This window comes from Phalacrocorax aristotelis, chromosome 11, assembly GCF_949628215.1.
Source record: "Phalacrocorax aristotelis chromosome 11, bGulAri2.1, whole genome shotgun sequence".
In the NCBI taxonomy this organism is placed as follows: Eukaryota; Metazoa; Chordata; class Aves; order Suliformes; family Phalacrocoracidae; genus Phalacrocorax; species Phalacrocorax aristotelis.
Window position 1 is genome coordinate 10,064,331 of NC_134286.1, and position 21,764 is coordinate 10,086,094.

The window sequence follows — 21,764 nt, forward strand, 5'->3', positions numbered from 1 at the left end:
TGGCAGAGAAGAACAGACTGCCCATCTAAGTGATCTTGAACAAAATGGATGCTTCCCTTCATCTCCTTGCCGGGAGGCTGGGGGTGAAGCATGCTCTGTTCTGGCTTGTGTCAGCGAGCGTGGTAACTGACACATAGGACCGGTCTGCTCTGAGATGTAACAAGTGGGTTGATCACTGTCTAAGTCTGATTTCTCATGCGGTTTAAAAGAAGTTGTAATTGAGCAATAACGCTCCCGATTCCTTGTGGCAGTCAGCATAACTAAGCAAGCTGCTTCCTGTTCCCCCTGGGAGGCTGGGAAGTGGATGCAAATACAGCCACGGAGGCCCTGTGACTCTACACCACTGGTTTGTTTCAAAGTGACAGTACAGGGTAGTCTGGGTTGGGGATTTTAAGGAAGCACACAAGATCTATGTTTAATGCTGTTGCCTTTCAAAAGTCTCGCTCCTGAGAGTGAACTCAGCTGCTTGCTGCTGTACCCAACGGTTGAGTAGTGTCCTTCATAAAGTAGGTGTGATGGTGTCATGTTGCTTTAAACGAGGGCTGGCTGTTTCTGGGGGCTGTCTAGCGAAAGTTTCATAGGCAGCTTTTCCTTTGGTTTAGCAGCTCCTGCTATAAAAGTGCACAGGCTGTTCCGAAAGCTCCCCAGTGTCCCACTTCCCCTGCGCAGTCTGGGGACAGGCATGGCCCCCCAGTGTGTTTGGAGAGCCAGAGCTAACCGCGGCACAGACTTAGAGGGCTCCTCCCCGTCCTGCTCCTGGGTAGCACAGGTGCCATGTAAATGAATTGCTAACGAGGGCAGAGCTGGGCCGCGCAGCCTGGCTGGGCCTGGGTATAAACCACCAACGCGTGAACCCTGCAGTGGGAACAGCCCTGGGAGGAAGTACACGAGATACCCTGTGTGGGTGGAGGGTGAACCACCGGCCACACCTCGTGTTGAGCAGTACGCTGTTATCTGCCCTAATAGGCTCGGCTGTAATTACAGTTTGAAACTAGGTGGAAGAGTCTAGTCTCAATTAAAATGAGATATGGGTTCTAAAACAATATACGTTGGCCTGTTTAAGGTATCTCTGCTGAAAAGTCAGCAGTCCTGGTAGCTTGGTTTGCTGGTAGCGCTTGGGTCGTTCGGTGAGTCACCGCTCACTTACTCGGCAGCTGGAGGAAGTGTGCAAATAGCTACCGTAGCTGTGGGCGAGCTCTGCACTCTGTGAAAGTGAAATAATGTGGCTTTTAAGCAGCCACTTTTATCTCCGCCTGGTCAATACAGCTGCGAGGAGAGAAGACAGACTTTCAGGTGTAAATCAGCAACAGCGTTCAGTTCAAAGGTCAGATCCTACCTGTAGTAGTTTGCTAGCTCTGCTGAGGGCAGCGTTGAGCTTACGAGAGCTTGGCTGGCAGCAGTGATACGGTTCGATTACAAGATCGCAGGTGATGGAATTTGTTGTTCTCCATGGAAACAGTGTATTTAGTATGGAGTCACCTCACTTGCCTCTGGTGCTCTACTTCAAAGCTGAGGTTCTCTTCAAGTCCCTCCAAAAAGTCTGGAGCAATAATTGCAACAACTGGAGCGTCTGTCACGCTGCAGGAACCTGCAAAACATTCACTGCTGGGCAGGCGTTGCTGTTTCTGTTCAGTGTGTGACACGCCAGTGCTCCTTGGTGTGCTGCCGGTTCTGTCCGAGTGGGCTGTGACAGCTTTCTAACAGCGACTTACTTCCTCCAAATCGTATTTCTAGTGATTCGGCTTGCGTGGGATCTGAGACTCTGAGGCGCTGCCGGTTACTGGGTGACCTCAGTTGTTCTTGCCTCCGAAGAAAAATGGTAATTGTAGCACTTCTGTCCTGGGGGCGTAATGTGGGGGCCGTGTTAAAGACAGGGAGGCGCTTGGGCTTACTTGGAATCAGACGCACCAGCATTGTAGAATAATTTTGAAATTGGACTTCTTGTATGTAAACAAATAAGTGGACTAGAGCCTAAAAAACAAAGTTTAAAATTTCTCAGATTTATGAAAAGCATTAGCATCTTTCATACATTTGTGATACTGTAATGTAACTGATTCAGACTTAGACTTCTTGTGCTTCTACTAAAAGGTATAACTGATAAATGACTGCAGCTGAGTGAACCAAACAGACAGTCAGCTTTCTGGGAAATTTCTGGCTCTTCAAGGTAAATTTTTTTTCCTGCCTCTAGGCTGACTAGTTCATCCAGTTTTATGTCCTCAAGAGGTCTGCCTTGACATTAGACTTAAGTTATCGAGTCAACCCAGAAAAGGGAAAATATTTGCGGTTTGTGACATTCCTTAAGGGCTACTTGTCCTTTTGGGAACTGGCAGATAGGATGATTAATCATCAGCTTGGGATTCATCCTACCACTGTAACAGACCTTAGACCCTTTTTCTTAAAAGCAAATTAATGATGATCATGTAATCAGCAACAGCATGGCTGGTGTGGCAGAACAAGAAGAAATACACTGAATTTCCAGCAAAGCCAATTTATGATGGAAAAGAGAGAAAGCTTCTCGCAGAGCATGGCTGATGTGCAGGAGCAAGCTGCAGTTATGTGGAGGTGGTGGAGAATTTTCAGAGACAGCACTGGATGACCACTGCTGGAGGAGGGAGCATGTGGCGTATGTAGTTCCTGCCTCCGTACACTGGGTTGTCACATGTGATCTCCTGAAGCCCCATGCAGCCCCGTGTCTCTGTGACCCCACCACCTTCCTGACCCTGGGATTGGTTTCTATTCAATGTTCCAGGAATTTGCATGGATTTGCCAAATGCCCTGTGTCTAACCTCAGTAGTGTAGATGTACTTTTTAATAGGTTTGAAGAAATATTTTAGCTTCAGGGCCTGTCCAGTGTCAGACTGTGCTTACAAGTACTTTGGAGTCCAGCTGTCTTCCTTTCCTTTTAACTGAGCTGTTTCTCAATAGCCGTCAGCACAGTATCTTGGGCCATCCGAATTGTTTAATCTCATGGCCAAAATAAATAATTTAGAAAGGTTTTATTAATGTACCCCTGAAAATTTGGGTCAGTCATGATGTAGGAATGATCCCTGTTCTTTGAAACATGTCTGTCTCGTAGCTACCACCACCTGCCAGAAGGCCCTGGGAGAAGAACCGTGAGACAGGGATTGCCTTTGATCACTACAAAAGTACCAAGCTCCCAGCTTCAGATGGATGCTGCTCTATTGTCCTCCACTGCCTGCTCTGAAGAATGGCTTTGATACAACTTTAGCTCTGCTTTGAGCTATATACCTGGAATTTGGCAGTCCTTGGTAGGACTGAAGTGTGATAAGGGTCTTCTGAGGAAGAATGGAAGGAAAAGAAGGGAATAGGGGAAGAGAGGGTACCTGGGAGGGAAACACGTTAACAGAAGTCAGGATCTAGATCCATATAGTGAGATGGGGCTGATCCATTGCCCTGGGGGCACCTGGAGAGCATGTGCATTTCATTGCCTAGATGTAATCAAAGCTTACTCAACCAGAACTAGTTGTCTTGAGCCAAGAGGGAAACCACATCTGTCATGAAAATAAGCAATATAGTTCCTTAGAATTCCATCCTTTCCACTGGGATTCAGTCTCTTCACCTAGCATTGCAGGCTTAAATTTGTCAGCTTCCTCATATGAAGCCTTTGGTCATAGGATCCTTCCTCATGATGCTCAGCAAAGGTTTTCACCATCCTGGCTTTTAATTCCCTTCTGAAGATTGCTGCTTCTGGTCTTATAACCCTCTGTTGCCAGAGCTGCCTGAGCAGACGAGCAGATGCTGCTCACCTGTCATTCCAATTTCTGTGGTGTGGTACATAGGGACTGTGATTTTTTGCCTCGGGGCACAACCTAGGAAAGATCTGCACGTGACCCATGGAGAGCCTTAGGGAGGAGGTTGATCGGTTTGGCTTCCGGACAGTGCTCACACGGACAGAGAGCCTGGGCAGCCAGCGACCTCATCGCAGGACTGCTGGATTACAGGTGAGTTTACACTGCTTTTATCTTGTCGGTGTGGGGATGTGCGAGTGGACCACGAAGAGGTCATGCTTGAAACAAATTAAGGACAGCATATGCAAGTCCTGTGCTTCATACTGCTACATAGATGTAGTGAGATGAATCTCCCTAGCTAGAAATGACTGAATGCTAAAGAGATGCCTGAGTCTGTGGAGGCATCAGTGCTCCTTTAACTCAGTACAGTGATGAGGCTTTCTTTTTCTGTATAAATTACTTTCCAGTGTCTTTTAAGTGATTTGTTTGAATTAAACATCACTAAGTGCTTTTTAGGTAGCTGTGCCAACAACATAGTGCAACTGGCATATTAAAATGAGATCATGTGCTCTGGATAATACCAGAGTCAGGCTATTATTTCGTTTCTTGTACAGCATTCATTTGCATTTTCTTACAGGAAACTGCCTTCTTCAGTGCCTGGCAATAGTTTTTAGGTAGCATATAAAAACCAAAAAAGAAAGAAAAAGCAATATACATCGATGCACGATAGAGCGTGGTGTTGCTGTACTGCTCATCCCTGAGCACTGAGTTGTCACCTGTATTTGTCGCTGGGCACAACCACCACGAGAGGGAGCTTGGAAGCAAGGATCTGGCTCGTCCTGGCAATAGCCCTCAGAGGGGGACTGTCTCTGTCCCTGGAAATCAGACACAGTTCCGCACAGCTGGAAAACAGAAGAGAAATGGAAATAAATTTATGTTTCAGGACTTTGGTAGCATGCTGTGAGTACATCTTAATAGGACTGCAAAGGAAGTTTTGCACTTAGAGTTAATTTGTCTATCAGGTGTCTGGAATCACAATCGTATTTGGAATCTTTCGTGCATAATCAAGGTTATTTAAGATTTCCTACTCTGTTATTATAGCTAGCAAAAAGAGCCATTAACTTCAGCTGCTGAAGCTGAAATAAAAATATAATCACAAGAATAAGATTTGATAGGACTCTGCTTCCTTGAGCATCAGAAATTATTACTAGGAAAAAAAAAAAAAGCAGGGGGATAGGGCGATCGACTGTTAATTTGGGTTACTGCTTAAACTCAGCTAAACCTATTTCATTTTTTATTATTATTGCAACCAGGTCCAGCAGCTGAACCAGAACCATGCTTCTCACCACGTCAGGGCCACGCTCAGCTCCCACCCACGTGCCTACAGGCTGTAGTGAAGTTGGGGCTGCTGGTTTTGCTGGGATGCCTGCCTGCAGGAGAGCTGCCCGCACAGCAACCGAACTGCTCCCAAAGCCCCTGGCCCTGTTTATCTTGTAGCCTTTACCAGCTGAACACCGATGCAAATAATTGGTATACCTAGCGTGTAATCGTGTCATCACCTGTGCTGGAACTACCACCCAGTGTGAGACTGTCAGAAGGTGCAATTCTTTAAACTTGTCTTAATTTCCAGTCTAACGCTAGGCGTGTTCCTCTGCACTTCTGTCAGTGTTCATGCACAGAAGCTGATTCCCTCCTGTCGGTCTCATCCAGTTTTGTAGACAAGTTATTAATGCTGAAGAACACCAGGGGTTCTGTGGAGCTGCTTTCAGTGAATAATATCTGTGGCGTTGCATTGCTGTATGTACAGCTCTCGGTGGGAACATTAGTGAGATGAAAAGGCACCACGGTAGGGTGTTCTTGGGTACGATCGGGGCAAACAGGAGAAAAAATGCTGCTGCATAATGTCACCTTCTGGTATCAAAACAAAGTGCTGCTCAGAGAAGCCTGATCCCGCAGTTGGAAGCTAATGGGCAAAACTCACCTAAACCACAAAATTGAAAATGCAATTATTTTCTCAGCAATGGCTTACGAGTAATAAGTTAGAGCACAGCTATGTCAGGCTATTTAGCTCATGTTTGGAAAGCAAAATTTTATGGAAATGTAAACGTGTCATTGTTTACTATATTCAATAAATGGGGCAGAATTTTTTAGAAGGACAGGGCTTGGTGAGTCACCTGTAGCCGTTGAGATATGCTCAAGATATAATATGGGCTGTGAAGTGAATGAAAACTGAGAGTCATTGTTAAAGGTTTAAAGGCAGGGCTGTGTGCCTGGACTGTCCTAACAGACTTCTGTCTGAGTCATCCCTGGCTTTTCCAGCCTGCTCCGGTAGCTCTCCTGCCTCACAGTTTAAGGGTCTTTCCTAGGACGTAACTCAGATCTTTCTTGCCATTTCTTTGTTTTCCCCATAGCTTGGGAGCACATCCGATCCCTCCTGGAATGGGCCCGCATGTGTCAGGAGACCTTTGTTATTCCTGCTTTCTTCTCTTTTTAAGCCAAACAAACTCAGTTCTTTCAGGCCTTGTTTTTTGAAAATACCTTTCTTGGGGAATATTTTCTAAAAAAATTTAAAGCAACTAGTACCTAATCTGGGACCCCAGCTGAGAGTGAAACCATTCCTTTTGGCATGGCAGCAGGAATGTTGTAGGTACCCTACTCTGGAAGGGAATTTCCCTGTTTTGCAGTATTGGTGCCTTGTCTCAGATTTATTAACCAGCCGATGTTCCTCTCGTGTGCCCAGTGCTGTTCAGAAGGGCCGTGGCTGTGCCTGAGCCTGCTCCCAGCGATGGCAGGCAAGCAGCCGTGTCACTCGCTGGCCCTGCAGTTGAGGCTGGGCGAGAGCTGGATGTAAATGTTCTCCCAGCAGCTCCAGCTGAGGAAGAGGAGGTATAATGTTAAATGTATGAAAGGCCTCCACAGACCAAAGTCCACCTAGGTTAGTCCGTGTCTCTGGCAGCTGCCAATAGCAAATGCTTTGAGTGTGAAAAACAGGATGAGTGTTTCTGCTTCTCAGCAATGACCCGGGAATGGGTTCTTGCCTTCTGGACTATGGTGTTTAAAATCCCCTGGCAGATTCCATAACTTTATCTAGCTGCCTGCTTTTTCTCTCCTCTAAACTGAATTTGAAGATAAGCATGACAAAGCACATGGTGCAGCCGCGCTAGAGCCGTGACCGCAGTGATGCACGGGGAGCAGGCTGCACTCTCTCGGTGGCCAGCCACTTCTGCCCTGCCTCTGCTGGGAGCCTGCCCTTGCAGCCCTGGGTACTCACGCACGTTACGCATTTTCTCTGCCAGAGTTTGCTCTCTTAGAGCCACCTTCTCTCTCAGGAGTGACTTGAGGGGGGACTGGGAAGATTTGGGGCATTTCCTTGTCCATCCCCAGGGACCAAAGCAAGCCCTTTTGGAGGAAGACTGCTGAACTCACTTGCTGCCTGGTGCCAGCGGCTCACCACTTCGGAGGCTCCGTGGAACATAACCACAGTGACTCAGCTCTCCGTCAGATGTCCTGCAGGCTGCTCTGCTTCCGGGGCCAACAGGGGAATGAATGAGCAAACCCTGAAGACTGGTGTGAAAATTCTCCTTGGAAAAGGGGCAATGGCGTTTGGAAGGAAGATTCCTTGTTTCTTGCTCTCCTCAGTCGATCCTGGCAAACACCAGGGTGTTGGAGAGGATAAAGAAGACCCTGCCTCAAGGCAATACCAGCCAGCCTAATATGGGGTCAGATGCACTCAGTGGACTGAAGTCATCCCTGGGAGAACTGGTGCAATGCAGAATGGTGGCAGTGGGGTCCAGATTATTAAAAATCAAGGGCTGAGCTGGCTGAGCAAAAAGCCCTGAAGCAGTACTCTGACATGCTGCTGCTACACCAGACCTTTCTGTGTTCTGCTGCTGCTCTTCGGGGCCCCCTCCGTACCTGCTGGTACAGCTGTGCTCACTCGTCACCTTTTCTGTGCTTTCCTGCATCATTTTCGCATTATTCCCTGCCCCTGTGGATAAGGAGGACATATGTGCCTGGCTGGAGATCAGCGCTGACTCAGGCTGGGAGCTGGGATTGCTCCTCCTGGAGCAGTGGTGCTCCCCACATGGCCTGCTCTGGCCAGCCCAAAAGTCACCTCCAGAAGAAGGAAAGAGGTGGGTGGGGGTAAAATGGGTCTCTTGTCTACTGAGGTGGTGGAACTCCTTTGTTCTCAGCGACAATCCCCACATCCCAGGTCACATGTCTTCTGGCCATCCGTTACTCTCCTACTCCAAAGAAGCCCTCATTTACCTTGCTTGCCTCTGTTGGCTCCACACTGCCTGCATGAATGCTTCTGTAGGGTGGCTGGAGGCCTTGATAAACCCAACACAGTCCCCTTCCTTCGTGCCACAGTAGTGAAGAAAAAAACCCCCTTTTCTTCCACCCACAACCCAGCTGGCTGGTGCTCAGCTTCTAGTAGCATCCATGGAGACCAGGGTCAGTGCCCCCAGCATGCCAGGAAAGCCTGTAGCAGGAAGGTTTGGCTTCTTCTGGAGCTTAGGGTCTCCTTCATTGCACCCCCATGCCTCCTTCCTGCCGGTCCTGCTGTGCTGCTGTGGCAGAGCCGTGCCTGCGATACGTGAGCCGCTCACGAGAGTGCTGCTCTTCTCCTCGATACCCATCAATATATGTTGACATGAACATTTAAAACTGCAGAGAGAAAGTGCATTCGCCCCCCCCTCAGCTGATACCACCCTTCTCCCGTGACACAAAGACCTCATTCCCCAGGCCGAGGGAAGCACTGAAAATTTGGTCCTCAGATGCAGTGCTTGCACGCTTGGTGCAGCCAGCCCCTCCTGGCCACTGGCAGAAGATGAGCTCAGCTGCTTTGTGGAGCAGCATCACATGGAAAGGAAGATTTGCTTCAATTTTTATGCTGTTTTTTTATTCTGGTCAGCAGAAGGCTACTAAGTTTTTCTATAGCTAAAAAGCTCTACAGTTTTCCTCTCTGCAGCCCAGACAGCAAGCTAAGTGTGTACCCTGCCAGGCTCTGTCCTGACAACCCCAGGAATATTTGGGAAGCATAAGAGGGACCGCAGCAAATGGCGTGGTGTGCCTTACAGTGGATGTTTCATTGGAAACTGGGAAGGAAGCAACAAGCAAAATCTCCGCAGCACTTAATGTGGCTTTTTTGGTTTGCTGGGATGCGTTTCCATCACTCTGGGTCCCACAGGATCGTGCATCATTGTGGCTTTTTCCAGCAGCAGCAGCAATGACAATCCCCTATGACAGTCCAGCGCCTGCCTTTTGGCACTACTCGGTGCATTTATTTCTGCAAACAGGGGCTCCTGCCCAAACGTTGCCTTCATCCAAATGCTCAGTGAGGGGGGGGCTCTGCCGGACGAGAGTGGCCAGAGAGGTCAGGCAGTTCACCACAGCCCCACAGTAGCTGGGGCAGAGAAACAGCACAAGTACAAGCCCCAGGTGCCCACTATGCTGTGGGGAGGCTGCACCCGGCAGCCTGGCTGAGCCCTGGGGGTTTCGAAGGTGGGCAGCTGGCTCTGGCACTTGGAGGATGAGCTAGTGGGGGGGGGACATGGGCTTTCCAGGTGTGAAACAGGAACCAGGTTGTCTTGTGAGGCTTCACTAAACTGCCAAACCAGGGTGCAAGCCAGGAATTAGCAGCAGGTCCTCCTCTGCCTCCCTGGGAAGGACTCCCAGCTGTTTTCAAGCTCAGATGGAAACATTTCCCAGTCTCTGGCGAAGTACATCAGCCTATTGGCCGGGTCTGCACACATCTGCTCAGCAGGCAGGACCTTATCTGCCCACCTCATGGAGCAAGTGTGAGACTTGCTGCACCTCAGCCAGACCAGAGGAAAGGCAATGCTCGCTGCTTGGTGACTTTCGCAGGAGAGCTGTTCAGCTCTTCTTCCCTGACCCCATGGTATGAAGCGTGGGCTTGCTTTGCCCCCACATTGCTCGCCACCAGCTGTAAAAGCTCAGTGTTTATCTCAGCCCCATTGGTTCCATTCTTGCAGAGCCGCTGCACAGCCTTTCCTGTATTAATACACCCATAATTCACGGGAAAAAATATCCTTTAACGCAGTGGTGATATTTAAACCAGGGGAGGTATCAGTATTGGTTTTTTTAAACTTGTTTTTAGGCATTCAGTTCCTTTGCTCCAGTCTCTGCTCCACATCTGCAACTGCAGCCTTCTCCATCCAGCTGAGAGGGAAATTATGTGTGCAAGAGGAGTCAGGGCTCCCTTCCCCGCACACCGCTCACATTGCTAGGACTCCTGCGCCTGCCGCACGCTCAGCCACATGCTCGAGGATGCTGCACCTGAAAGTCCAGTTTCTGGATGACTCCCAGAAGATCTTTGTAGTTGATGTAAGTGGGTATTGTATTCTTACCGGGTTTTTGTGCTAGTTAATGAAGTCATTGCTGCTCTGAAGGATTGCATGGTCTTTGATAGCTTCTGGTTTTCAGCTTAAAAAACCAAACCAAAACAACAAAATAGCCCCAAAGCAAAAACCCCCAACCCCCCAAAAAAGATTGTAGTGCTGATTGCTAAGTGTCTTTCAGCACCGACACACTCTTGCTCTTCTCTCTTATTGGCATTATTTATAAAGAAGGCGGAATGGCTTTTACTTATCTGGTGTCAACTTTTGGAAATCAGGTAAGGCAAAGTGATGTTCTTGATAAGTGTTGAGTTCTTCTCTTATTTGTCTGACTATCAGTATAAGAGTTCAACAACGAAGAAAAATCTGGGAACAGAAGAAAAGTAGCATTTTTAATCAAATTACCCCTGGTGAGAAACATCTGCATGCATCGTTTCCTGGGCATTCATCTGAAAAAGAAAACAGTGGTTCTGAAATAGCTGTGGAAAAAACTCACTGTATCTTATTTTCTGCATGACAGTGTCCCATAACACACTGTCAGTAATAATCCACATTTAATAAATGCTAGCTCTGAAATAGGTTTTACATGTTAGGTATTAGTATCTATGGTGTTAGATTTATACATATATATGTATATAGATAACAGAAAGTAGATGTATCTTCACTGTGCATTAGAAACACATCTTTTTACAAGTGTGATTGAACATTTACTGTTGCTTAGAATTTGATAATCACAGCATCTAATTGAATTAGTTAATTCAAGTAGACCTTGTCTAGCACTTACCTGCATCTCCTATAGGGCTGGAGAGTTTAAAATTAAATTGTGTTTTTTCAAGTTCTGTTACATTTCTCAGACTGTCCTGTCCTCTGGTTTTATAGCATAGCCTGAGAACTGCTCGGTCTCAGATGCACTGCTCCGTTTCTCTGTGATAGCATTTTGCACAAAAGAGCATTGTAAAGCAATTCCATCCTTTGGCACAGTATGGGAGTTTTTTATTTAGTTTAATTAATGTATCCTAGACCTGCAGTCAGCTTAAAAATGAGACTAGTCATTTTTAAATGTCTTTTTTTTGTTTCATATTGATTCAATCAGGGCATAGTAAGAGACAATTTAAAACATGCTGCTTGTACAATGTTCCTGCATTATTTTTTCCATCTCTGCTTTCTTATATGCCCAAAACACAGCACTGTAGCTCTGCACAACATGTTATTGTCGCAAACAGCTTCCATTAGAGGAACTCCTGGTCATTTCCTTTTTTAGCATGGAATGGTATTGGAAACCCCTTTTAGGCATTTCATGCATTTGATGCTGTATGGGTACAGTAAGTGAGTAGTTGAATTAGTGACTTCTCCATTGTAAAAGGACCGCTTTGGGCTAAGTTTTGAGCAGATATTTAAAGCAAGTCTTCTTAAACCCCTCCTGACTTTGGAAAGCTCTTTTGAATGTGCGGTACTTCAGAATAATGGGAGGGAAAAGGACAAAAGAGAGAAAACAGAGCGGACCTGATTCCCCCTCTGCCTTGCGCTCGGCGTATGCATCTATACCTGCCTCACATGGGTATCACAGCTGCCAGCACGTGCAGCGAGGTCTCATTTCCAGTCCAGCTTTGCATGGCAGTGAGCTCCTCTCCTGGGCCCGGGAAGGTTTCTGCCCCCATCCACATCCTCGCTGGCAGCTGGGACATGGCACCCTCTCTGCAGTGGCAGAGCTCCCAGGATTTCCTTTGGCTGGGCACTGGAGGTGGTTCCTGGGATGGCACCGATGAGCCTGGTCTGAGTCCCCAGGGCAGGGGAAGATGGGGGCCTGGCACATCTCTAAATGTCCTCTGTTGTGGCCTCCCTGCTGAACACTCCAGGGCTGAGCCACGGCATGGATGGGATCTTGCTGGGATGCTGCCAGCCATACCAGTGAGCCCTGCACCTTGCACTGGGAGGGCACCAGGATACCCTGCTCCAGTGCCTGGGTGCAGGGCCCGTCACAGGCCAGCCTTTAATGTGTTTCTGGTATTGTGAGGAGATATTGCAAAGCTGCCTCCCCTCTTCTTTCTACCCCTGGATACCTAGTGCTGTGACTTGGCATGTCTTGCCCATAAAGTCACGCCTCTTACCTCTAGAAAGGGTTTAAACAGAGCAGTCCTGAGCCTGGGCAGCCCCCGGAGCCCTCCCAAAGCATCACAGAAAGGGCGAACTACTTTGCAGCCAGGCAGACAAAGCCTGGGCATCTCTGCTAGTGGAATTTGCTACAGGGCAAGATTCAATGGAAGGAAAAAAAGAAAGAAAAGGCAAACCAAACAAGTCCAGAAGAACTAATTGTTGGAGCTGAATGAAGGACAAATTTTCCTGTGATCTGGTGTCCCTTATAATGAGTAAAGGTGGGAATTCAGGAGGTGTGCAGAGCTGGCTGCATGCAAGCTGGTCCTGCAAGGGCACAGGGAGTGTCGAGGCTGGTGGCTTTGGTGCGTGGCACTGCATGCCAGCTGTGGCCATGCAGAAGACACTGACCAGGGAACATGTCCCGAGGTGGTGGGGGAAGTTCACACCAAATCCCACAAGCTGTTGCTCCCCACTAAACCACAGACTTGGGTGCAGCAGCCTGTGCTATGGGGATTGCTGCAGAAACATGGCTTTGCTGTTGGAGCACAAGTGCTGCCAGGGTGTCCTTGGGGGTGTGTGAGGGGTGTGCATTCCCGTGTGTCACACGTTGCTGTCTTCCTCTGGATGTGCTGCTTGTTTTCTTGTCCTGCTTACAGTCCCAGCTGCTTCCACTGTGGAGAGGAGGGGCGAGCGCAGTCTCTGCTTTCCACTGTCTTCTACACAGGGTTTTCTGCCTATGGGTGCTAAACCTGGCACTGCAACGTCATCGAAGGCACATTTAGGCTCAGGCGTGGGGTGCCCAGCCCCATGTGTCCTGCCTCGCACTGTGCTCCTCCTGCACAGGCCCCTGCTCTTGCCTGATGCTCTCCTGAGTACCACTGCAGCCCAGTGCTTGCAGCAGCGTGGGTTGGAGCCTCGGTACCCCACAAACACAGGATGGGGCACCTGCAAGCACCAATCTGCAAGAGGAAAGCCCCTGCTTTTAAACCATCCCCTGCATCACAGGGCTGTGTCTGCCCAGCAAGCAGTTTCTCCCAGGGATGGAGCCGCTTGCCTCCACTGCCCTGGGCAGCACTGGGCTTGGAGGAGAGCGGGTCGCTCCCAGCAGACATGTGGTGGGTAATAACCCGGTAAGAAATGCTTGTCTTTCCTGGATGCCTGACAAAGACCAAGGCCTTTCATGCTAGAAAATTCTAGCTTGGAAATAAACATTTATAATTGTTTTAATTACCCTTGTGATCTAGTAATTTCGAGGAGAACTGGGAGTGCTGCAGAGCAAATGCTGTTATTACGCTATCACTTTTCAGCAGCCTTTCAGCATGGAGCCAGCAATTTCATCCCAGGAGAAGCCATGGAAGGCGGTTATTAGTGTGCATCACTGCCAGCAGCCGAGGTCCCTCCTGTCCCTGCCGGGAGCAGCCACTGGCACAGGGAGCTGCAGCTTGCCTTCACCTCCATCACCCAAAATGCCGCAGTTTAGCAGCTATCTAAGGCAGCTTATCTGCTCCAGTTTGCTTTTGCACTAACCCACGCTCATTTTTGGTCTGCTTTTCATGAGTTGGTGAAAGAGTAGCAGGGTTTTTGCTGGGGTGAGTCACTGCCAGGTTCATTCCTGGTGATTTCTGGAGCATTTTCCAAAGTCAGGGGCCTCCTGGGTTGTTCCCCAGCCGTGTCACACAGCACAGCAACAAGTCAAGAAAAACACCCTACAAGTGTTTCTGTTTACTGGGAATAACTACAGCCCAGCCTCCCTCATCAGCAGGTAGTGCCACTTAATTAATATTGCTGAAGTGCACGGATGACCCAGAGCCCAAGGTGCAGGATCTCCACAGGGTTCTGTTGCTGTTAATTACCATTAACCATAATAGTAGTTCGTCCCCGGTAATCCAGTCACTGGCTGTCAGGGCACACAGGCTCGCTGCACAGGTTTGAGCTGTGCTCCCGTTTGCTTTTATTCAAGCACATTTGTCACGGCCATGCCTGGTTCAGGTGGGCGCTCGTCCTGGGGATCGCTCGCTGGTTTCCCAGCGATAGAACTGCCCAGAGAGTGACACTTGCAAAGGATCAGCCAAAAGCAAGATTTTCTTTCCTTTCTGCTTTACACTCCTCAATAAAAGAGAGAAGTGATGAGAAGGAATCTGCTTTCCAAGAGCAGAGGTAAGGGGCATGCAGTGTGCAGTTGTCTTGTCCCACATGCTGATGCCAACATTTAGAGTAAGGTTTTGATGCAGCATGTTCAGGAAAAGTCCCACAACTCCTCTCGGGGTGAAGGCAGGGAGCTAAAACTTCTTCCCCGTCTCACTGAAATCCCGTCACTGCTGCTGTCAGCATTGTCTAACCCGCTGCTTCCATGGTGTGTTTGTTTGCTAGCAAAAATCCTGTGGAAAAGGCCTGTTCAACCTCACCTGCAGCCACCTCAACCTTGTGGAGAAGGAGTACTTTGGGCTGGAGTTTCGCAGCCAGGCTGGGAACCACGTGAGTGCAGCTCGCGGTGCGGGGCCCCGGCGCTGCACTGTGCCGCATCCTCACAGCAACCGCCTGCATGACTGGGGCCTTGCTAGCACCTCCCTGAAAAACCGGATCGAAAATTTCAACTGAAAGCTCTGCTACAATGCCAAAAACCCCTCCAGAATGATAGTTACAAGGGGACCCGCAAGCCAGTTGGCAACGCCCTGGTGAAAGCCACGGCCCATGGGGTTCATCCATAGCCATCCGTGCAGGGCTGCCCGGCGGGACAGCTTGCAGCAGCAGCCGAGCTGGCCAACACTTTTATGTTGCATTCTAGCGTGATGATGCTGCTTTTATTCCCTGTCTCTTGTGCTGTTTATTCACCCAGGTCTTCATTGCCTTATTTCAGGTCTGGTTGGAACCGCTGAAACCCATAACAAAGCAAGTCAAAAGTAAGTATTTCAAGAATAAAATTATTCTAAATCACTGCCAGTGGCAGACTAGTGCAGACACGTTCGTGCAGCGTTATTGCTTGGGGACAGGGTCTCTGGTTTTTCAGCACTTACCTGAGCTGATTCTATAGCGCGAGGCTGGGCAGGATTGCTTGCAAAGACACCACAGTCCATATAAAATCCTGTAGAAATACCACTGCTTTTGCAATTTGATATCTGCACCATTTTAGGCTTGAGCTGTTACTAACTTGACAGCTTGGCGGAGGAGCAGGGGTGGCTGCGTGTGTGCATGTGCGCAGGTCGCTGGGCTGGCAGAGTGGCAGGCATTGCTCCCTGCATGCCCTCCTGTCCCTTTTGCAGCTCTTAGCAGCCCAGGTGCCTGTGCGGTGAGAGCCCTGCGTGAAGCAGTGTTAGCCGGGTGCCCTGCAGGCTCTGCCGCTCCTCTCCAGCCCCCAGAACCCCTGTGGAGCCTGACCTGAATTCAGGCTCAGCATCCCCTGCCATCACCACAACGTTAACACAGTGCCCCTTTCAACCTACGCCTGTTTCTACTCCTGCAGTGAACCAAATATTTTCCCCAAATATGTGATGACCAGGAGGTGGTCAAGAGCACAAAGGCATGACCCCAGAATTTGCCGCAGGGAGGCTGCAGTACAGTGTTGCATTAATTTCCCTGTAAGGGGAAAGCCTGACAAAAAGCCTCTGCTTTCTGCATGCACCAGAATTGGGATTATTTCAAGCACTAATTTATTTTTCCATGTCCCTTCTGGCCTGCTCTTCCAGGACACTGTCCCTCCAGGAGCCCCCGAGCTGCCCCATGGAGTCCTGGGACAGTTGGTGCCTACAAAATTGCCTCCCTCCCTCCAGCCTCTTTGCTTTGGGCTTGGCTTCTTGCTTGCGCTCATCCCGCAAAAAAGCTTTGCCCAAACAATCTCCTATGGAGCTGTTGCATTCCAGGTGCTTGGAGGGCTGGATTTAATGCACAGGCCCACTGATGGCCACGTGCTAGACAAGCACCCATGGCACCACTCCACGGAAACCCCCCTCCTGACAGGGGTCTTTGCAATTTAAAGAATTGCTGGGGTGTTTTCTCTTTAGTATTATTTAGGTGCCCAACTCCCTGTTCACTTCCATTGGTAATGCTGGGGTCTGGGCAGACTGACCTTTGGGGGGAGGCCAGAGCCCCTGCTGGTAAGGGCTTCCAGCCCTGGTTTGCAAGGGCCCAGAGTAATTTACTCTGTAAGGAGATAGCATGTGTGAAGAGGGTTGTAAATGTTCTCAATAGACACGTAAAAGAAAACTTATGAAGGTGTTGTGTTTTAAGATCCTAAGGAGGTTCTTTTCAAATTTATGGTGAAATTTTTCCCAGTGGACCCCGGCCATCTGAGAGAAGAGCTGACCAGGTACAGTACTTGTTCTATTACTTTTTTACCGCATGGTCCTATATATATTTGCAATTGCAAAGCATGCATTTAACTCATTATCCACCCAGACCTGCCTGTGAGCAGTGGTTATCCTAAGTATTGGAAGAGTTCTATACTTTACAAAACAAAACCCAAGAGAGTATCTTATCTTGATCTTCTGTTTTCAAACAAGATCCACTTGAAGGATCAGCCGTCTTAAAAGGCTGCAATTTGTTTACTGCCAAATGCTTTAGCAGCTGGGCTCCAAGTCTGACTTTGCTCAGTCTAGCTCCTGCCTCAAGATGTGTTCAGAAAGAAGAGCTTTAATTTTATTTTTTAAAATTACATTGTTAGCTCTTAGGTTTTAGAGAAAGTGTTGTGAACAGGAACTAAGAATAAAACTAAGGCAGTGCTTCTGCAGAACATTAGCTCTGAAAGATGCAAATGCCCTCCAAAGCCTAAAGGAATGTTAACTCTGAAACCCACTAATGGGCATTTCAATGGCAGGGACATACTGGACATGGTGGTGCCCAGCTGCAGCCTTCTGTGGGGGCTGTGTGCTCCTCCCATGACCCTGTGGACCTGCGTCCCTTGGGCTGAAACATGGGCGAGCGCAGGGAGAGGCACGGGGGCAGACAGCCCCCCTGCAGCAGAGCCCCTGCAGCTCAGCCCAGCCACAAGCTCTTTGCTGAACCCGTCCCCACCTCAGGGCATGCTCCTGTCGGCCTCCACAGGTACCTCTTCACCCTCCAGATTAAGAAGGACCTGGCACTGGGGCGGCTGCCCTGCAGCGACAAGAGCGCGGCGCTGCTCGTCTCCCACCTGCTGCAGTGTAAGGGCAGGCGAGTGCCTGCAGGGCCGGTGCCCCTTCCCCGGTGATGGGGGCCCAGCGGAGCTTTGCTTTGGCTGTGTAGCCAGGGGTTTCCCTTACAGTGGCCCCTTGTAACCTAGCCCCGCTCTCCCCACGTCCCCAACAGCCGAGCTGGGCGACTTCCATGAGGAGACGGACCAGCAGCACCTGGCGACCCACCGGTACCTGCCCAACCAGGAGTACCTGGACAACAAGATCATGCACTACCACCGGAGACATGGGTATGGGCTGCTCTGCACCATGGCCGCCCACCCAAAGCACCGGTGGGCACCTGCCAGTGGGGCCATTCCCATCAGCAGGCAGGTCCGGAGTGGGGTGCATGTGATGCCACCATGTGCACACCCAAAATGGCATTTTTTTAGCCTGTTTCAGTGGCTGCCTTCTCACTCATGCTGCTTCCTGGTGTGTTTGTGTCCCCAGCGGGAAGACGCCAGCTGAGTCAGACGTTCAGCTGCTGGATGTGGCCAGGAAGCTGGAGATGTACGGGATTCGCCTGCACCCCGCCAGCGACGGCGAGGGGACGCAGATCAACCTGGCTGTGACGCACATGGGAGTGCTGGTCCTGCGGGTGAGCCCAGGGCTTGGGGCGGGCTGCCAGCACCCAGGTGGGGTGGCCTTTCCCAGGGACATTACCTCCAGTTGGGAGGTGCATGCTCCAGACCCTCCCAAATCCTACCAGAGGGAGCATGCCCCAGCAGACCTTGGGTGCGGAGGTGATGCTCTGGGGCATCGCTGCGGGGCTTGGCCCCACCATCCCCATCAGCGCTGGCTGCTCACCGCTGCGCCTGCCTCGGCTCTGTTGGCCCTTGTCACAATGAGCGCAGCCATGTCAGCACCACAGGTTACATGGCTGCGTCACATGCCTTCACCATATAATCTTCCAGCGAAAATAGCTACCTCACGTCTGTGCAATTACATAACACTGTAATCACAGCGTAGCTGCAGAATAAATACAGACTTCCTCGCAGCCGGCGTGAAGCAGCACTTGCCTCCCGCTTCCACACCGGCTAATTTCAACCTGGGAACATCTTGCTGGAGCAGTAAAATAAAAAAATCCTGACTGTGGGTCTGCTGTTCCTAACTAGCACTGCCAGACCCAGTTATTTATTCAGCGCCATAAACACCCCTCACGTGTGATTAGAGCATCTGTGAGCCCATTAAATTCTGGGCTCGCTGAGAAAGCTGAGAGGGTCTCGGTGCCGCAGCACGGCGTAATGCAGTTTTACCTGGCCCTGCTGTGACACCAGTGTTGTGTGGCTGCGTCTAAACTGATGCATAATGATAATGAGGGTTAAGGTATGTTTGCAGACTGCTTAAGTTGGCTCTAAGGGCATGGGAGTGAGCTGAGCTGCGCTATGCTTCCCAGCAAAGGAGAAGCAAACCAATTATTTATTTTTTGGGGAGGGCTGATGTTGCATTAACTCACCTGACCTGTGAGCTGGGGTGGATGGGATGCTCTGCCTTCACCTCTGTGAGGGTTGTCTTGGGATCCTGGAGCTTTACAAATAGCTTCAGTGGGCAGAGTTAAGCCCTGAGTCGCAATTCTCTTTTTTGGGACCAACTGATGGAGAGGAGGGTCAACCACCACATCCTGGTGCCCCTTCCTTAGACCCCCAGCAGCAGTGAGAGCTGCGCTGGGGTCTTGTGCAGTGCCCTGCAAGCTGAGGACTTGGCCCATCACACTTCTGCAATTCTGGCTTGCCATGTTCTGCTTTAACTGCTGTGTCTTTCCTTTCAGGGTAATACAAAGATCAACACATTCAACTGGTCCAAAATTCGCAAACTTAGTTTCAAGAGGAAGCATTTTCTCATCAAGCTCCATGCAAACATCTCTGTAAGTACTGTGCTGCAGGCAGCTGCCAGGCTCAGGAGCAGGCAGCTGTGGACTGAGGGTCAGCCATGCGAAGTCCCTGAGTTTTCAATAAAATCCTTTTCTGCTGCTCATGGGTGATTCTCCTTTCCCCCCATGAGAATGGCATGTGCCATCCCTGTGTCCCCAGCAGGGTCATGCTGCACTTACCAGAGCTGCTGGCAGTCCAGGTCTTTGGGAGGGTGTCGGGAGGGCAAATGGCAGAGCCTGGCCCTGATAGTGGCTCACTTGTCTCCGGCCACACAGGCACTGTGCAAGGACACGCTGGAGTTCACCATGGCGAGCCGGGATGCCTGCAAGGCTTTCTGGAAGACATGCGTGGAGTACCATGCCTTCTTCAGGCTGTCCGAAGAGCCCAAGTCAAAGCCCAAAACCCTTCTGTGCAGCAAGGGCTCCAGTTTCCGCTACAGGTAAAGTCCCAGGGGAAAAAAACCAAACCTCTGGGCCAGGAAGGGCGTGGGGACAGCTCTGAGCCTCCCCTTTATGTTGGCCCTGGATGGATCTGAGGGGGTGATGCCTGACAGCTGCTTTTCCTGGAGAGACTGCTGCCTCGGTCCTGCTGCATCCCCTTGCCTCCCTGGGATGTGGGGATGCCCAGGGCCGGGGTGACGGTGCTGCTCATGCCTTTCCCCTCTTGCTGCAGCGGAAGGACGCAGAGGCAGCTGTTGGAGCATGGGAGGAAGGCGAAGATGAAAAGCCTGCCCTTTGAGAGGTACTGGGGGCCATGGACGGGTGCAGTGCCTGCGTGGGGGGTGGTGACAGGACCCTCCTGGCCATACACCCACCCATGCTTTTGGCCTTGCAGGAAGCACTACACGTCCCGCTACGATGAGAGGCAGTGCCGCTCCTCTCCGGACCTCCTGACAGACGTCTCCAAGCAGGTATGTCCCTGTGGCATCAATAATAGGTAGAACCATGCCTGGGGTGGGGGGTGTCCTGACGTCGCAGCCCTGGCTGGTGGAGCTCAGCTGGAGGCCAAGCCAGAGCCTTGCCTCTGGGGCTCACTGACAGCCCCGCTCTGCCCTCCCTGCCCAGCCGGGGGTCTGGACACCCACCTGCTCTCTGCCCCTACTCAGGTGGAGGAGCTGCGCCTGGCCTACGGTGGCCGGGGCTCCTACCATGCCAATGGGGTGCACACCTCCGAGCCCACGCTGGACAGCCGGCGCCGGAGGTCCGCCGTGGAGGTGACATTTGCTGCTGAGCTGGAGCGCTCCAAGCCTGAAGCGACCCCTGCCTTCCTGCCCCACTCCAAAAGCTCGTCTGCCTTCCCCCTGCTCTATGCTGAGCTGGAGCTGGAGCGGGCATGGGAGCCTGCTGACCCATTCAGTGCCAGGAACCCCTTGACGTCCTTTCGGCCCCACCATCAATTTGCTGGGAACAGTAAAAGCACCTCAGTGGGCAACATGCGGGAGGTGAGCGCCCGGCCACTGGTGTACATGGATGTGCCGTGCCCTGTGCCCATGGCCACCCCAGCCCCCCAGGTCCCCTTCTACCTAGACAGGCCCCCACAGCCCTCATGCCATGCACCAGTGCCTGGCGAGGATTCAGCAGGACCAGCTGGTGGATGCGGCCCCATGGAAGCAAAACCCCCCAGGTGGAGCCCGAGTGGGACCCAGGCTGGGGAGTTTCATCGTGAGGCTCCGTGCATGGCAATGGACACAAGCATTGGCCTGGTCGGGGAGAGCAGGTTGCTGGCTTGCTCCTTAAATTATGGGCTTCAGGAGCAGCCTCCCAAGCGGTCTTGGAGCCAGTCAGACATGAAAACCATCCGCTTCCCCTATGGCTCCGAGTTCAGGCCCCTGGGGCCGTGCCCTGTGCTGAGCAGCCGGAAAACAGGCATCTTTCAGCATGTGCCGGCCCAGCAAGGGCTGGCTCTGGGGCCGCGGCGCTCCGCCGAGCGCTATGTGGGCAGCAGCACTGAGTCCAGTGACTCTGACTCTGACCTCCTGGCTGCTGACTACTGCTCCCTGTATGGCCGGGTGCTGCGGTCGTCCATGGCCCGCGTGCGGCTGTCTTCTGGCAGCCTCCAGCTGGATGAAGAGGATGAGGAGGTGTCCTTTGCCACCAGCGCTGCTGAAGATAGGAATTCCAAGGGGGCCTCCAGGTACTTCACCTAGGTGCCTGACACCGGCTGGAGGGAGCAGAGGTGGCCCAGGTCAGGGGCCGCAGAAGGGTGACACTCTTGCTTGCAGGGCTTCTTACTGCTTGCGCAACATTGATGGGCTTGTATTGTGTGAGTGCTCTTAGCTATAGAAGTTGTGTTAATGGAAACCGGGAGTGTTCAGAAGAAGTACCCATGCCCTGCACCATGCTTGCATGCTGGAGTGTCTCTGCCACCACATGTGGGGTCCTGCTCCAGGCAGAGGTGCTAGGGCTCTCCTCAAAAAAACCTTGTGTCCTCCCCAACTGGGCAGCCACTGGCCATGCTTGTTGCTCAGCCACTGGAGTCTTCATCGGCGGGAGGGAGAAAAAGACAAGTGACATCTCATGGAAGAGGTTAAACATCTGTTTGCCACAG

At 50.9% G+C, this 21,764-nt stretch overlaps 1 protein-coding gene across 2 annotated transcripts; it reads left to right on the forward strand.

The window, feature by feature from the left end:
• Positions 1–10,025: 10,025 nt before the first annotated feature.
• On the forward strand, positions 10,026–21,363 carry FRMD7 (FERM domain containing 7). 2 transcript variants are annotated; one of them, XM_075106489.1, is made up of 12 exons: positions 10,026–10,097; positions 14,573–14,677; positions 15,060–15,102; positions 16,472–16,505; positions 17,240–17,337; positions 17,483–17,597; positions 17,797–17,944; positions 19,115–19,210; positions 19,493–19,656; positions 19,890–19,958; positions 20,052–20,127; positions 20,323–21,363. In XM_075106489.1, the coding sequence occupies exons 1-12, from the start codon at positions 10,041–10,043 to the stop codon at positions 21,361–21,363; spliced, it is 2,046 nt and encodes a 681-aa protein (XP_074962590.1). In that variant the 5' UTR covers positions 10,026–10,040. The 2 variants fall into 2 exon arrangements, with proteins under 2 accessions (XP_074962590.1, XP_074962591.1); XM_075106490.1 differs by having other exon boundaries at positions 10,041–10,097; positions 16,427–16,505.
• The last annotated feature ends 401 nt before the right edge of the window (positions 21,364–21,764 follow it).

Coding starts and splice junctions, on each gene's coding strand:
- FRMD7 (XM_075106490.1), top strand. CDS start 10,041: ATGCTGCACCTGAAAGTCCAGTTTCTGGATGACTCCCAGAAGATCTTT. Junction 19,657..19,889: donor GGCTCCAGTTTCCGCTACAG/GTAAAGTCCCAG, acceptor CTCTTGCTGCAG/CGGAAGGACGCAGAGGCAGC. Junction 19,959..20,051: donor AAAAGCCTGCCCTTTGAGAG/GTACTGGGGGCC, acceptor TTGGCCTTGCAG/GAAGCACTACACGTCCCGCT.